The following is a 15,474-nucleotide window of genomic DNA, read 5'->3' as shown; positions in this document are numbered from 1 at the left end:
GTAGATGTAGATTATGTCATGCCACAATAACGCTGCTGTGTAGGCAAGCCATGGAGAGTTAGCCTGCAGCAGGCTCATATGAGGCAGATTCACATCCCAATTTGTCGTGGTCTAACTGTTCATCGAAGCAGTTTCTTAATGATCACATGTATCAAGCATGTACCACTTTATTGCAAAAACCAAACCCACAACTGTCAGATGTGTCAAGTTTAGCGCTTGTGGGAATCACAAACATTAGAGATGAGAGACACCTTTGCTGGAGGTGACATGACTGTGTAAACGAAGCACAACTTGTTCAATGTTTATTGGAGAAAGCTTTTTTTAAATGGTTTCCATCTGGTAATTTTACCAACAAATGTACTTGGATGATTCTTATAACCTATCACAAATATTTCCAAGTCACACTTTAAAGACCAGATTCAAGTCTCTGTTATCTCCCTTTATTTCAACTACATTGATTTCTAGAGAGTTTTATTGGTGTGACTAAAGACAAGATTTGATTCCAAGGTACGGATTATCTGCTACCTTCAGTGTGGTGGCTACAAGAAGCTGGTTGCAACTCCCTGATTCAGACATGCTCAGCCCTAGTGCAAGATATTGCTGTACAGGACAGCTCACATTCATGTCACTGTTGTAAGACTCCTAGAGGATTGAATGTAGTAGATTAGAATGCCATTCTGACACACTCTCTCCCCTTCTTGTCCTGCCCATGCCACGCCCCTTATACAGCCCATCTTTTCTCTTGAACTGCCTATAAGATGGGTGGATGATGTAGCAGCAGAATAGCCACCTCCATCAGATGTATGCCAGCAAAGAATCTCTCTGCCGGAGGAGACTTCTCCATTAGCCATCTTTTGCTTCTCCAAGACGTCTCTGCGCTGGCCTTCCTAGACTGAAAAAGCAAGCCCTATGTCTGTAATCAGTCAAGTTTTCACCAAAGTCCTTTGAAGTTATAGTCCCTTTCTTTAAATACTGATCATTTTCACAGTGGTCTTTACTTTTTGTACTACATGATCTCCAAGCGCATCAATGCACAAACTCATGACTAAGAGGATTTCTGTCTCATCGTCACATTTTCTCAATAACTGTATTGAGTTTGAGTACTTCTGGGCTTGTAGCTTGGAACATGAAAACAGAAAGACTGTAGCCTTAAAGGCACAGGTTAGTTTACCAGGCCAGAACTGATCCCACCTCCTGACGACTATAGGCCCAGTCTTTCGGGAGCAAGTGGAGACTCTAAGAACAGGAGGTTCCAAGTATGGAACTCATGAAAACTGAACCCCTTAAACACCACCGTGTGAAACTACTTCTTTTACTTGTTTGTCCCACAAGGAAGCACTGTTTATGGTATGCCCTAACTGCTGCTTTCAGTGAGTTGTGAGTGACTCTTGGGTTTCTGATCTGCTGAAAATCTTAGCCATGACAACATCAATCACTTATTAGTAAAAGACGGATGCTGTTGGAGTTTAAAGACATAGGGCTTGATACTGCACTTCCATTAAGATAAGTGGCAGTTTTATCATTGTCTTCCATGGTGCAGGCCCTGGGTTAAATATCTATTTGTGATTTTCAAAACTGGCCAGGGTTAATTCTAATGGAAGATGCACAAACTAAATCCTTTCACTGTTTTGAATATTTTGAATCCCATTTCTCATCTTCTTACCAAGGTCATTGGCCCGGGGGGTGGGAGATGGTCAGCATTTTCAAAAACACTCGGTGTTGGCCTAACTCTGTTACCCAATGGAAATTGTTATCATTCAGTGGTATGATACCACTGGGAGCTGAGCACTTTTGAAAGTCCTACCCAGAATAGGTCCAGAGACTTTATGTCATTTTTACTCTTCAAATTCATTGTTTTCTAGTAAAATTCTCTGACAAAAACGACAAAGCTTGTCAAACCAAAGAAAACCGTGGCACTTTTCAGAGCAGTAGTCATATGAGCACATTTACTGTGTTCCTTTTAAGTTATTTTCAGAAGCAACATCTACACTGCAACACTATATCGAGATATCAGAGAATCCCGAAATAGCTATCCTGTGTCTTCACAGCAAACCCGTTATTTTGGGCTTACTATTCCAAGGTCCCTGTAAACCTCATTCTACGAGGAGTAAGGGTCATTTTGGAATAGTGCTTTATTTTGAAATTTGGCACTGTGTAGACAGCACCAAATGATTAAATAAGCTATTTCAAAATAGCATCGAAATAAGATACACAATTTGCATAGCTCAAATTGTGTCTCTTATTTCAAGTTACAGTGCAGCGTAGACGCACCCTCAGTGTCTTGCTGATGCTTTGGGGACCAAATCGCTAAGTAGCAGTTTGGCAGAAAAGGACCTGGGGATTACAGTGGATGAGAAGCTGGATATGAGTCAACAGTATGCCCTTGTAGCCAAGAAGGCGAATGGAATATTAAGTTGCATTAGGAGGAGCATTGCCAGCAAGTCTAGAGAAGTGATTATTCTCCTTTATTCGGCTCTAGTGAGGCCACATCTGGAGTATTGCATTCAGTTTTGGGCCCCCCACTATAGAAAGGATGTGGACACATTGGAGAGGGTCCAACAGAAAGCAAACAAAATGATGAAGGGGCTGGAGTGCATGACCTATGAGGAGAGCATGAGGGATTTGGGCTTATTTAGTCTTCAGAAGAGAAGAATGAGGGGGGATTTGATAGCAGCTTTCAACTTCCTGAAGGGAGGTTAAAAAGAGAATGGAGAGAGGCTGTTCTCAGTAGTGACGGATGGCAGAACAAGGAGCAATGGTCTCAGATCCACGGGGGGAGGTCTAGGTTGGATATTAGGAAAAACTATTTCACTAGGAGAGTGGTGAAGTACTGGAATGGGTTACCTAGGGAGGTGGTGGAAACTCCATCCCTAGAGGTTTTAAAGTCTCGGCTTAACAAAGCCCTGGATGGGTTGATTTAGATGGGATTGGTCCTGCTTTGGGCAGGAGGCTGGACTCGATGACCTCCTGAGGTCTCTTCCAGCCCTATGATTCTATGCTTTGAATTGGACTGGTGATAAGTGTACACTGATCGTATGTGTACAGTTCTTCCTAGTCTAAAATCAATATGATAAAAACATTATAGGCTCATCCAAAGATTAGACCCTAATATGCATCTTTAGGTGCTACTGTCATAAAATATATAACAAAGAGACAGTTCCTACCCTGAAGAGTTTGCAATCTAAGACCTTGTCTACACTGGCACGTTTTGCTGACAAACAGAGAGAGCATTTACACTGCAATGCAACTTTTGTTGGGAAAAAACACACAGTTTTGGTGACAAAAATTTCCATATCTGAGACTTGTGTCTTTTTCCCTCCCTTTATTGTTGACAAAAAGCCAGTGCAGACTTTGATAGGTTTTTTTGACAAGAGACCTGGCTTCCAGTATCCCCCAATGCCTGCCCTGATGGCTGTGTCAGTGTTTTGTGATCTCTGCTACCTTGCAGGCATGTACCCTTCCCCTTTCAAAGCTGAGTTAGAGGGTCCATTTGTGGAACAAAGAACAAATAACTGGACTGCTCCTGCTCTGCCCTGCTAAGAACATAGCAGCAGGCAGATTACTGCTGCTGCAGGGGGAAGGCTGGAGAGATAGCTGTGTTCTTTTGACATCCCTCAGAACAGAGAGCTCACAAAGCTACAAAGGAATACCAAGAAGTTCAGGAATCCGTTCTGCCTTCCCACAACACTGTACTGTGGAATGTTTTCCCACATTGCTTTGCTCTGGTGACATTGACAATGGAAAGCAGAAAAAACTGCGTGACCAGTTTTCACTTTTGGCAACTTTTGCACATCGACTGCACTTCTGTCAGCAAACCTTCCCAGTGTAGACATAGGTTAAGTGTAGGACTACAGAAAAAATGTGGATAAATGAAACAGATGAGAAGGGAGCACAACAAAAAAATGAGCAGACAAAGGTCAGCACGACAACAGTGGTCACAGCAAACCAGCTGCCTAAGCAGTGTGCTGATTTTTGGAGCACTGAAAAGCATGGTTTTAAGGAGGGATCTTGAAGGTGGAGGATGAAGTATCTTTTTCTGTCTTTACAATGAGCTCATCCCAAACAATAGGGGAGGCCTGGGTAAAAGAATGAAGATGTTTGTAAGAATATTATAAAAACGGGCAGTCAAGACTGGCATCATTTGTGGAATGAAGATGAGAGTTAATAGCTCAATACTGCATAAAGCCTGTTCTACACTAGGGGGCAAAGTCAAACTAAGGTTAAATAGCTAGAGTCAACATACCTTCATTCAACTTACAATGGCATCCCCACTGCGGGGGGGTTGACAGAAGAAACTCTCCTGTTGACTTCCCGTTCTTCTCACAACCCGGTGGAGTGCCAGAGTCAATGAAAGTGAAATCAGTGGTTGATTTAGCATGACCTGACTAGACCTGCTAAATCAACCCCTGGGAGAGCAATCTCCATAGTGTCAATCTCCCAGTAAGCGTAGACAAAGCCTAAGAGACTATAGGTGGGATGGGGCTAGGAGCCTGAAAAGTGCTGACAAGTAGTCCGTGCTTGTTGCAGATGGGAACAGGGGGCCAGGAGAATAATTTTTGCAATAACATTGAGAACATCCAGAAATAGTGCCATAGGCAAATATGATACTTTACCAAGAGAATAAATTAAGCTCCTGCTCCAAACCAATTTACAGAATAAGTTAAGGGCATTAATTAAATTTCTGATACCGAATTTTACAAGCAGGATGTGAAATTAACACACAGCATAACAGTCAGAATGGAAACTTAAAAATAGCCTCCTCATGCCTAAATCCTTTAAAATCCTACTATCTTATGGTTAGCTGTTGAGGTAATTCCTCCTCACACAGAGAGCGTCACATTCTGCTGCCAATTATTGGCTAATCTTACATTATAATTGTATACTGGGAAATAACTCTAAAAATGGATTTCATGATTACGGTTGTACAATGATTTCAAGATAAACTTTATGAAGTTTCCAAATAAAAAGGTTCTTTTCTAGGTTCCAATGTTACAATCTCACCACGGTATATGAAAGTCATGATTAATTATTTTTGGTTCTTTCATCATTACTATTCATAAAGAGTCTGCAATTGTAACTTAGTTAACAATTCTACAGCTGATATACAGCCCAGAACAGAATCCAGGTGATTTTCTCATAATATAGAGATAATGGGAAATAAAAATATAGAAAGTATTTATTTTTGCCCAAAAAGTAAAGAGCAATCAACATAAAAAGATATACCAAGCAGATGTCACAGAATAACATGCCATTTTATACCAAGCCATTTTTCTGAGCATAACTACATTTTAAAGGGATGATGTAAACTTGATTATTTGAAAATGGTACATTTTTAAAATTTACTTTTCTGAGAGAACTCCCTTTAAACAATACATCCTGGATTTTTTGTAATTATAATTTAAATGAATGATAAGACCTTTTTATCCCCTCTTGATATTTCAAAGGGTCTTTTAGGCAGGCCAGGTCCACTTTTCTTCCCTCCTGCTCTAATGCATTTTCTCTCAGCCCACTCCTGCCTGCTGCCTCTTAAATGACACTTTGAGATTTGCTGATGCTGTTACTAGTGAATACCGTATTTTCCGGCGTATAAGACGACTGGGCGTATAAGACGACCCCCTAATTTTCCAGTTAAAACACCGTATAAGACTACCCCCCCTTCCAAGGCAATACCATTTAATAACATCAGATTTGATTTAAATAATTTTAATTAAAATGGTTTTGACTTACCGGTACTTAAAATCCTTCAAAATCCTCATCATGTTCATCCTCTGACATCATAAGTTCATCAATGACATCTTGTGGTACATTTGTAAGACAGTCATCATATGGATCTAATTCCGAATCAGATGGTGTGGCTTCAGCTTCGGCTTCCCCTTCATCTTGCCACAAGAAGTCGTCCTCCATACCATCCAAAGAATTTGATATGCCACACTTCTTGAAAGACTTGATTACTGTTTCTGCATCAATATCATTCCAGGCTTTTATGACAAAGTTACACAAAACATCCAGTTGTGGCGCACGCATGTTTCTTCCTTCTGTGAATGACTTTTCGCTGCTAACCATCCACTCATTCCACTATTCTCGAATGCGATCTTTAAATGACTTGTTTAGGCACACATCCAGTGGCTGTACCAATGATGTCAATCCTGCAGGAATAACTGCCACATCTGTGTTTATTCTTGCCAGCCTTTTCTTTGTGCTGGTAGTTAAATGAGCCCTGAACATATCCCACACCAGTAGGCTACGTTCTTGACGAAGTCCACCTGGTCGCCTACTCCATACATTATCAAGCCATAGCTTTACCCCTTCTTCATCCATCCAGCCTTTTTCATTCACATGTACAAAAACTCCAACAGGGAACTTGATTTTCGGCATTGTTTTTCTTTTAAAAATAATCATTGGTCTTAGTTTGGCGCCATCAGCTGTACATGCTAGTACCACTGTAAAACTGGACTTCTCATGTCCTGTTGTTTTAATTAACACTGTTTTTGCACCTTTTGGATTAACAGTTTTATTTCCAACCATATCAAAATTCATAGGAGTTTCATCCATATTTCCGATCTGACTTAACACATAGCCATGTTTCTTGCGCTGTTGTATTACATATCGATGGAAAAGACTTACTTTTCCGTCGAGATCTGCAGGTAATTTTTGTGCAATTTTGGTCTTTTGCCTCAGTACTAGATTATGCCTTTCCAAGAACCTAGTACACCAGGATACAGTGGCCTTAAATACTTTGCTGTGATCTGGGTTAGATTTGGCCCACTGAAGTGCAAACATACATATTTTGTTTCGTGTCACTACATAACCATTTTGACGATGCTCACGCACCATGTCTTCTACGTGCTTTTCAAGTTCTAACCAATGTGGGGTGCCTCTTCTTAATGCACACTTACTACTTGGCATACTCTTTAATGCATCTTCATTTGCTTTCCAGTCTCGGACCATCTTTTCTGTTACTCCATATTGACTTGCAGCAGCACAGTTATTATGTTCCTTGGCAAAGTTTACAACTTTCAGCTTGAAACTGGCTTCAAATTTCCTTCTTCTTGTTGGAGCCATGATGGGGTCTTTTCTACCACCCACTTACATAACGTGGCCGTCCCCCCGCTGGGCGCCAGGGGGCGTGGCCATTCGCCCGCCGGGCGCCAGGAGGCGGGGACACTTGTGCGCCCGGGGCCGGCGTTCCCCCGCCAAGCGCCGCGCGCCCGGGGCCGGCGCTCACCGTGCGCCATGTGCCCGGGGCCAGCCCCGAGCACTGTGTTGGGGACCAGTATCAGCACAGGTACGTTCTATACCCGGCATATAAGACGACCCCCGATTTTTGGGGGATGTTTTTAAGTGTAAAAAGTCATCTTATACGCCGGAAAATACGGTATTTTTTTGCAGAGCCAGGGTAGATTTTTAAAGTGAAAATGATAGTTCACAAATTGCTGTTGAATACACACATATCTAACAATAAATTATGTCTATTTTGTAATATTTTATGTCCTGAAAAATCCCACAATGCCCAATATTTTCTTTATTAGATGCCTTAACACTGTACTTTTAATTTTATTATGCAATCAGTGCCACAAATGAAGTAAGATAATACTGAGCTCTAAAGTAAGAGACATACAATAGTGCCTGCTCAGACTCGCCTTTCTTATCCAGAGAATAAGAAAAAACAATATGGTTTGGATTCTCACAATACACAAATGGATTACAAAAGATTACTCTTACTAGGACAGAAGGTTTTTCGAAATTGTACTTATGTTCCTTTTGAACTTTTGCAACATAATTACAAAATAGAAATGTGCCTTTTATAAAACTAATAGTACCTTGAGCAACATCTTTTAATGTAAATTATTACTGTTTTCTTTTCTTGATTTCAGCACCAATACCTATTATATATAACTTTACCAAACGCAGTTCACACACCCAGGTAACCTTAAAAATTCTGTTTTTCCTTAGATGCCAAAGAAAAAATCCTGAATTTTCAACCTACTTTATTGCTTATAATAAAAAGAGCAGGGAAAGTTTTCCTAAAAAATTGAATATGTCCAATATGCCTGTTATGAGCAGGTGTAGCTATAGTATATTCATTATAGTCAAACACGTCAAATACTTCAGCCACATACTTAAAGTTGTGAAAAGCAAGAGGCAGCTGAAGCAAACCACTTGAAATACATAGGATATTCCCCACTTTACCTCAAACTTTCACTCAAAGCAAAAACTTTTTCTGATGTTTGAAAAATGTTAACTGCCTACTTCCTTCAATCTGGAATTCCCTGCACTTCCAAGACTGGAAGGGGAGGTGCCAAAATACTTGAAATAGTTCTCAGTATTTCAAACATGAATCAAATCCCCCAGTTCCATCCTTTTTTGTTTTCAGACTCCACTGTTTCAGGTACATTCAGATAAGCCTCTGAAGCCACAAATGTCTATCCAAATAGAACTGAGCTCCACACCCTGTACGGTTCGCTCGTCATTAGTTAGGGATGACACATACAATTTTTTCCAAAAATCAACCAGCAAGTTATGGTTGAAAGGTGTTTGACGGGGAATAGCCCTTCATATTATCTAAAGAGCTTTACACACTGTGCAGCACACACAGTTCAAAAACCTAAACAACATTGTTGCAGCCATGAGAAGTTCTTAGTCATTCATTACCATCCACTACAGAATTTTCTCTATAATACTTGCACAAGTTTACTAAAAAAGCAAATAAAATTACCACTTGGACTTGTTGGTTTAAGACAGGCATGTCCAAAGTCCGGCCCGCGGGCCAATTGCGGCCCGCGGTCGGATTTAATACGGCCCCCGCTTCTCCCGGCTCCCTGGTGCTCCTTTTAACTGGCGCGCGCAGCGCGCCGCTTTGGGCCGCGCCACCGCCGCGGTCCTAGACCCTGCCCTGTAGGGCACGTCCGCAGCCCCGCTCCCCCGCTTGGCTGCGGGTTCGCCTGCCCCCGGGCCGCCGTGAGGCCAGCGTGCCCTGCGCTCTCCGACCCCGCGGGCCCTCTGCTTTGGGGTTGAGAGTGCGGGGACAGCCCCCGCTTCCTCCCCCTCTCCTGGCTCCCCGGCGCTCCTCTGAACTGGTGTGCGCAGCGCGCCGCTTCCAGCAGCGCCGCCGCCGTCCATGGCGGCCGCTGCGGTCCTATAGCCTGCCGTGTAGGGCACATCCGCAGCCCCGCTCCCCTGCTTGGCTGCGGGTTCGCCGTGCCGCCGTGAGGCCAGCGTGCCCTGCGCTCTCCTGTGCTGCAGTCCAGATCTCAGTTTCACCCTTCACATTAGTTTAGGCAAGTTTTTTTTTTTTCAATTGAGATGAATACATTGTAAAATCTCAGTTAATGTCAGTTGGTCTAAATCAGTTATAAATATATTTGGACACAACATGTATACTTGGTGTTATGTTCCTGTTCATATTTTTTTAACTTAAAAGTTGATAATATGTAATGTACTTTACAGTGTTCCTGACATATATTTCAGCTTGCTGGATTTTTTTTTTCATCTGGCCTTCAGATATGAAAGGCAGAGTGATTTAACACCTGTTTAGATTTGTCATCCATGTGACGAAATGAAAAGTATGCCGTTTGCAATAAACTTTGCATAAAATAGTTAATTTGCATTTAATTTTAATGGTTCAAAGAATGTCAGGCAAAATGGTCGGCCCTCACGCATGTTCACTTCTTCAAATCTGGCCCTCTTTGAAAAAAGTTTGGACACCCCTGGTTTAAGACATTGCAATAGCAAAGCAAAGTCAGAATATGTTGATTACATGCTCACTAACCATTTCTAATCTCTTTCATCGGGAATAACTGTGATAAAACAACAGAATATGGACCTTAATTCCTATAAGCCAATAGGATTAAGTATGCGATAGCAGCAAAGGAAGGATCATAAGCAGAAAAACAGTACTAGTAGCATTAGAAAATGGCTCCTACCTTTAATTGTGCTTGGGGAGAAATTGTTCCCAAACTCCTGCTGCTTTGACTTTAAAAACTGTGGTGCTGGCAGCCCTGGAGGCTGTGGGATTTGGAATAAAGGCTTCCCATTTGTAACCACTTGTCTCCTGGGACTTAAAGCAGGGAGGTGGATGGTACTATCAGTGATGTTGCTCTGAGGAGCTACCCCTCCTCCAAGGGGCATCTTTAAATGGAGACTGGCGGACAAGCTTCCAATAGCTGGGCTTGGGGTGCTGCTATTTAAAGATGGGCAAGGTGTTCCTGCATGAACTCTGATCGGTGGAATTTGTTGTCCATTGATCATCCCGGGACCATGAGGGGTACCTGAAGTCCGGTGACTCATACTGCATGACCTGCCATTCATTGTCAAGTAGTTGGAATGATCAAAATGTGTTATACAGATCCACGGGTCTCAGTGATATCAGTCCAAGTTATCCATAGTGATTAAACCTGTTAAAATACATAAAATATTTTACATTACAGTGAATAATACGTGATGACAGGACTGTACCCAATATTTAACTAAATAAAAATATATTGATTGTGAGCGGCAAAGTATGAGCAATATACAAGCAATCAAAGAGAGAGGACAAAGCTGAATGATGACTCAGAACAGTAATAAGAAAGCCTGCTGCTTCAAAAGCAGAAGTTTATAATAAGGTCAGCTGTCTTCACACTAGACAAACTAGCCATGAAAGGTAATGAATGCTGAGCAAGTCAAGGAAGTTAACCTGGAGTGAAAAGCAGCTGCTAAGTGGAAGTTATAACCAATATGAGCACCACTGTCCCATTCTGCCAGCTCTTCAGTCTATTGATTAAAAAGGTGATGAGAACCAAAACACTGCAACCAGGCAATATTGAGCTACGTATAGAACATGAAAGAGATGCCCATTGACATTCTAAAGGTCAGAATTACAGTATTTTTCCTAGTGGAATCCCATCCTGTAGAGAAAAACCCTTTGAAATCTGTTTCGCTGTGTGTCCTACTATGCTAAGTTCATAAAAAATCATTGTAATAATTGCAAAGGTATATCAAGATGTCAATCTTATACATTCAGACTATTTTAATGTCATAATAAACGATGGGGCAAATTTTCTAAAGCATTGCGCTAGCTCAATTTTTTCCCAGAGTATTTCTTCACTTGCATAGATCTGTGAACACAAGCTGCATTTGTTGATGCATACTGCCGATACAGTGGAATCAAACCTGAGACCTCTGGAGCTTAATACATTAGTCTCTACCACTTGAGCTAAAACATTTATTCTCTTTGTAAGTGATCTTGTTGCCACTAAGAGGGAAAGTACTCCACACCCACATGGTGTGTGTGTTATATGAGCACCTAGATGCCAAGCTAACTGTTTTGCATGATTGCAATTTGCACACACAACACTGAGACGCAAATGTAACATACATGTTTATATTAATCCTGACACAGAGGGCTTTCTTTTGCAAAAGACTAGGCACCCTCTCCCTGATCCAGCAAGACACTTAAGCACATGAGTAATTCCACCGAAACCAATGGGCACAGGACCAGATGAGATGGTTCACGACAGAAACCCATAGGACTACATGAAAAAGAAGCCACTTGGCAAAGGATCACTTGTTCTTTGCAAACAACTCTCATCTCAGACCGGACAAATTCATTACACACAACTCACATCTTGCAGATTATTTATTCATAAAGTGAAGTATCTATAGAAAACTCATAACTTATGGAGACTCACTATCTTTAAAGAGGTATGTAACTATATTGAAAGTATGCTTTATGGTCTTGTAATAAAGGTTAATCACTACAGGATAATATTTTGGTGACAATCCGTTCAGAAACAACGGAGTTGTCACCACTCTTTGATTAACTGGTGATGTAATGCAAGGCTAATTGCTAGCCTTGCTCCATCCCAAGCCTATTAATGGAAAGCCATCAGAGACCACTGCAATCAATCAAAACCAGCTGAAGGTTAAAAAAAGGGGGGGAATGTTTCAATAGAGAGGGGCTCTGCAACAGACTGAACTTTGGAGAGAAAGCTACTTTATTAGATAGGAAAGGTAACTGGTAGTAAGTGTAGACCCAAGTTCATATTTTATTATTTTGTTTTGTATTGTAACAATTTCTTTCCACCACTTTGTCTTGTTTCTGTTGAATCTCTACTCTCTTAAATAAAGCTATTTTTATTTTAGTACAAGTACTTATAAATGCTGTGTCTTATACAGGTGTGGTGATTTAAAGTCATACTAGTAAACTAGGGCACATTGCTCTTTTGGGGGCAGAGGATCTGGGATTCCTGTGATTAGCCAGTGTCAGGGGCTAGGTATCACAAGGGAATACTTCAAGGTCCCTCATTAACCTGAAAGAGAGAGACAAAGGTGGCACAGCCCAGTGAAGAGTGCTTGAGTGGCTGAAAGTCAGGGAGCTAACATCCAGTTACCACTAACACGACTCCCTCATGCTAGTAGTGAAAGTAGCAAGGTAACTCTTAGTGCCAGGTACCCAGACAGCCATCCCAGACTGCTCTATTCACATGCTTAGAGTTAAAAACTTCGATCTACTAGGTCTAAGCACTATGGCCCTGATCTGCCAAAAAAAACTAAGCACGCACGTAACTGGTTTGGTGAACTAGGACCATAGTGTTCAGCACCTTGAAGAGCATGTGTGTGCATGCATGTGTATATATATTTATTTAATGAATATAAATTAAACACATACTGTACATATATACACACATTCATATGCACATTTCAATTTGTTACTCAATAATGAAAGGCCTAATCCTATTCTCTTATTTTTCATTGTTAATTTTTTATACTACAAGAATGTAAATTAGAAAAACACATTGGTTAAAAAGCAGTATCATTTATTTTTTGCATGGCTGCAGCATAAATCACATTTTGCAATTCAACCAAGGACAGACAGAGCTGAATGTTCTTAGATTCCCAAGGTTCATTTTAGTAAGCAGAATGTACCTTGCCCTAACACAGGTGACTGGCTCTTTAGAAAAAGAACTTATAAACAAAAATCTGTCATGCTGTTGGCAAGGCTGTACAACACAGCAGCATAAATCAGCAGCTAGCCAAAATCATTCTTGTCTATAATTTTTAACTACATTAGAAAAGTGCAAGCATAATAAAGAGGAGATTATACCTGACAGATTTATTAGTTTTGTTCTGAAACAGCGTATTTAGATTAATTGACAGAAGAATATTTCTATACAATATATATACACACCTCTAGAGCTCTCTCAAATCCAGGTCAATATATTCCACGTGTTACTAATACTCAGCTTTCTTTGTTATTTTTCTGTAATACTCTATGTTACAATAAGATGCAGAATTCTGATTTGTTTTTGTCATACTTTTATCATCTGCTACTGTTTTTCACACTTGCAGAAGAAATGTACTATATTTCACTGAATGTCAAGCTAACCATTATATCAATATATTTCATTAATTTAAATTATACTTGAGTTGATTTTCTTCTTGATATCTATGTGTAACTTTTAGTACTGACTGACATTTATGTGCATGGAAGAAAATATAAGCATTAGTCAACAATATTAAAGGGACATTACCAAAATAAATATTATAAAATATAATTTTCTGTGCTACCAACCACACGATCTTAAATTTTTAAAAATAATCAATGTTTTAAAAAAATCTAATTTACTTTTCACCATGTCTGCTTCTTTGTCCTTTTTTGAATTGCAGCAAATTTATAGCAGCAGCAGATGTCCCCCATATTCTCTGTAGTGAAGGTAATGCAGATAAGTCATTTAACTTCTCTGTAATCTCTTCCTTAGTTTCCCTATATTTTTGTTACAGGTACTTACCTGCCCCCCATGACCAGCATAGCTGACTCCCTCAATCTCCAATTTATTTAACCACACAACACTCCAGTGAGATAGGAAAGTGCTATTACCTCATTTGACACATGAGGAATTAATGCACAGAAAGACTAATTGATTTGTCCAAGGTTACAGAGGAAATATTTGGCAAAGCAGGACATTGAACAGAGGTCTCCTGAGTCCCAAGCTAGTACCCATTTCCCCTTTACTCCCAGCTAGCCAAGCAGAGCCACTGATTTTCTCATGGATTTCTTGCTTTTGATATAATTTAAGACTATTTCTATGTCTTGGGGTATTTGATCTTTAAATATCCTTTTCACCCTCTTTCTATCTGACATTTTACCCGACATAGCTTATGCTATATTTTGCTAGCTTCACTAGAGCTCGATTTCTGTTTTCTGGAGAATACTTTGTTTGGCTTTAATGATCTCCTTAACTAAGCAATTTATCCTTGTGGGCTTTTTGTTTTTGTTGTGTGTGTTTGTTGTTTTTTTCCTCCGGACCATCTTACTTCCCCTCTGGTTAATTGTGCATGACTTCAGTGACTGTTCAGATAGACTTTTGTAGTCTCCAGGCCAAAAATAAGGATTTTAATATCTGCGCTTTTTACTGTAGGGTATTTTTAATTTCCTTCCTCATTGGTATATTATTTTTATTGGGGTCATTATTACATAGTCATCTTACATCTTGTGCGGCATTTCAGGCTAACTTGGAGAAGGACCTCTCCACATGTGTGCCCTCAAATCAGTGTTCCAAGAAGCCACCATTTATGAAGCTGAGAAATTGCTTCTCTAAACTTTGCGCTGTTTGCCCCATTGTGACATTGGACCAATTTATAGTTGTCTACTCAGACACAAACAGAAACAATTAAGAATGTAAAATACAACAGATATTGCTATTCTGGTTCCATTAACCATATAGATTATGCCTTAATTGCTCTTTGCACGCCCTCATCATTATACATACAGTAGAATCATAGAGCTGGAAGAGACCTCAGGAGATCATATAGTCCAGCCCCCTGCCCAAAGCAGGAACAACCTTAACTAATTCATCCAGTCAGAGATTTGTAAAGCCAGGACTTAAAAACTTCTATTGATAGAGATTCCACCACCTCCCTAGGTAACCTATTCTAGTGCTTCACCACCCTCCTAATGAAATAGTTTTTCTTAATATCCAACCTAGACCTCCCCCACTGCAACTTGAGATCATTGTTCTTCATTCTGCCATCTGTCACTACTGAGAACGGCCTCTCTCCATCCTCTTTGGAACCTCCCTTCAGGTAGTTAAAGGCTGCTATCAAATCCCCCCTCACTCTTCTCTTTTGCAGACTAAACAAGTCCAAATCCCTCAGCTCTCCTTGTGCACCAGCCCCCTAATCATTTTTGTTGCCCTCTGCTGGACCCTCTCCAAAACATCCACATCCTTTCTGTAGTGGGGGGCCCAGAATTGGACACAGTGCTCCAGATCATCAAGTCCAATCCCCTGCCCTCATGGCAGGACCAAGCACCATCTAGATCATTCCTGATAGATGTCTATTCAACCTGCTCTTAAATATCTCCAGTGATGGAGATTGCACAACCTCCATAGGCAATTTATTCCAGTGTTTAACCACCCTGACAGTTAGGAAGTTTTTCCTAATGTCCAACCTAACCCTCCCTTGCTGCAATTTAAGCCCATTGCTTCTTGTCCT

The 15,474-nt window shown here is 40.6% G+C and overlaps 1 protein-coding gene across 1 annotated transcript in view; it reads right to left on the bottom strand.

Moving 5' to 3' along the window:
- The window catches only part of GLIS3 (GLIS family zinc finger 3), a 299,994-nt gene that overhangs the window by 273,851 nt on the left and 10,669 nt on the right, over nucleotides 1–15,474 (bottom strand). The window contains exon 2 of the mRNA XM_006115134.5: nucleotides 9,924–10,394. Within this exon, the coding sequence (XP_006115196.3) occupies nucleotides 9,924–10,308 (385 nt within the window). The 5' untranslated portion in view covers nucleotides 10,309–10,394. The remainder of the gene's footprint in view (nucleotides 1–9,923; nucleotides 10,395–15,474) is intronic.

The sequence above is a fragment of the Pelodiscus sinensis genome, chromosome 6 (genome assembly GCF_052426305.1).
Source record: "Pelodiscus sinensis isolate ZL-2025 chromosome 6, ASM5242630v1, whole genome shotgun sequence".
NCBI classification, from domain to species: Eukaryota; Metazoa; Chordata; order Testudines; family Trionychidae; genus Pelodiscus; species Pelodiscus sinensis.
The sequence above is the reverse complement of the archived record's forward strand: the minus strand, read 5'-3'. Positions and strand labels throughout refer to the sequence as shown.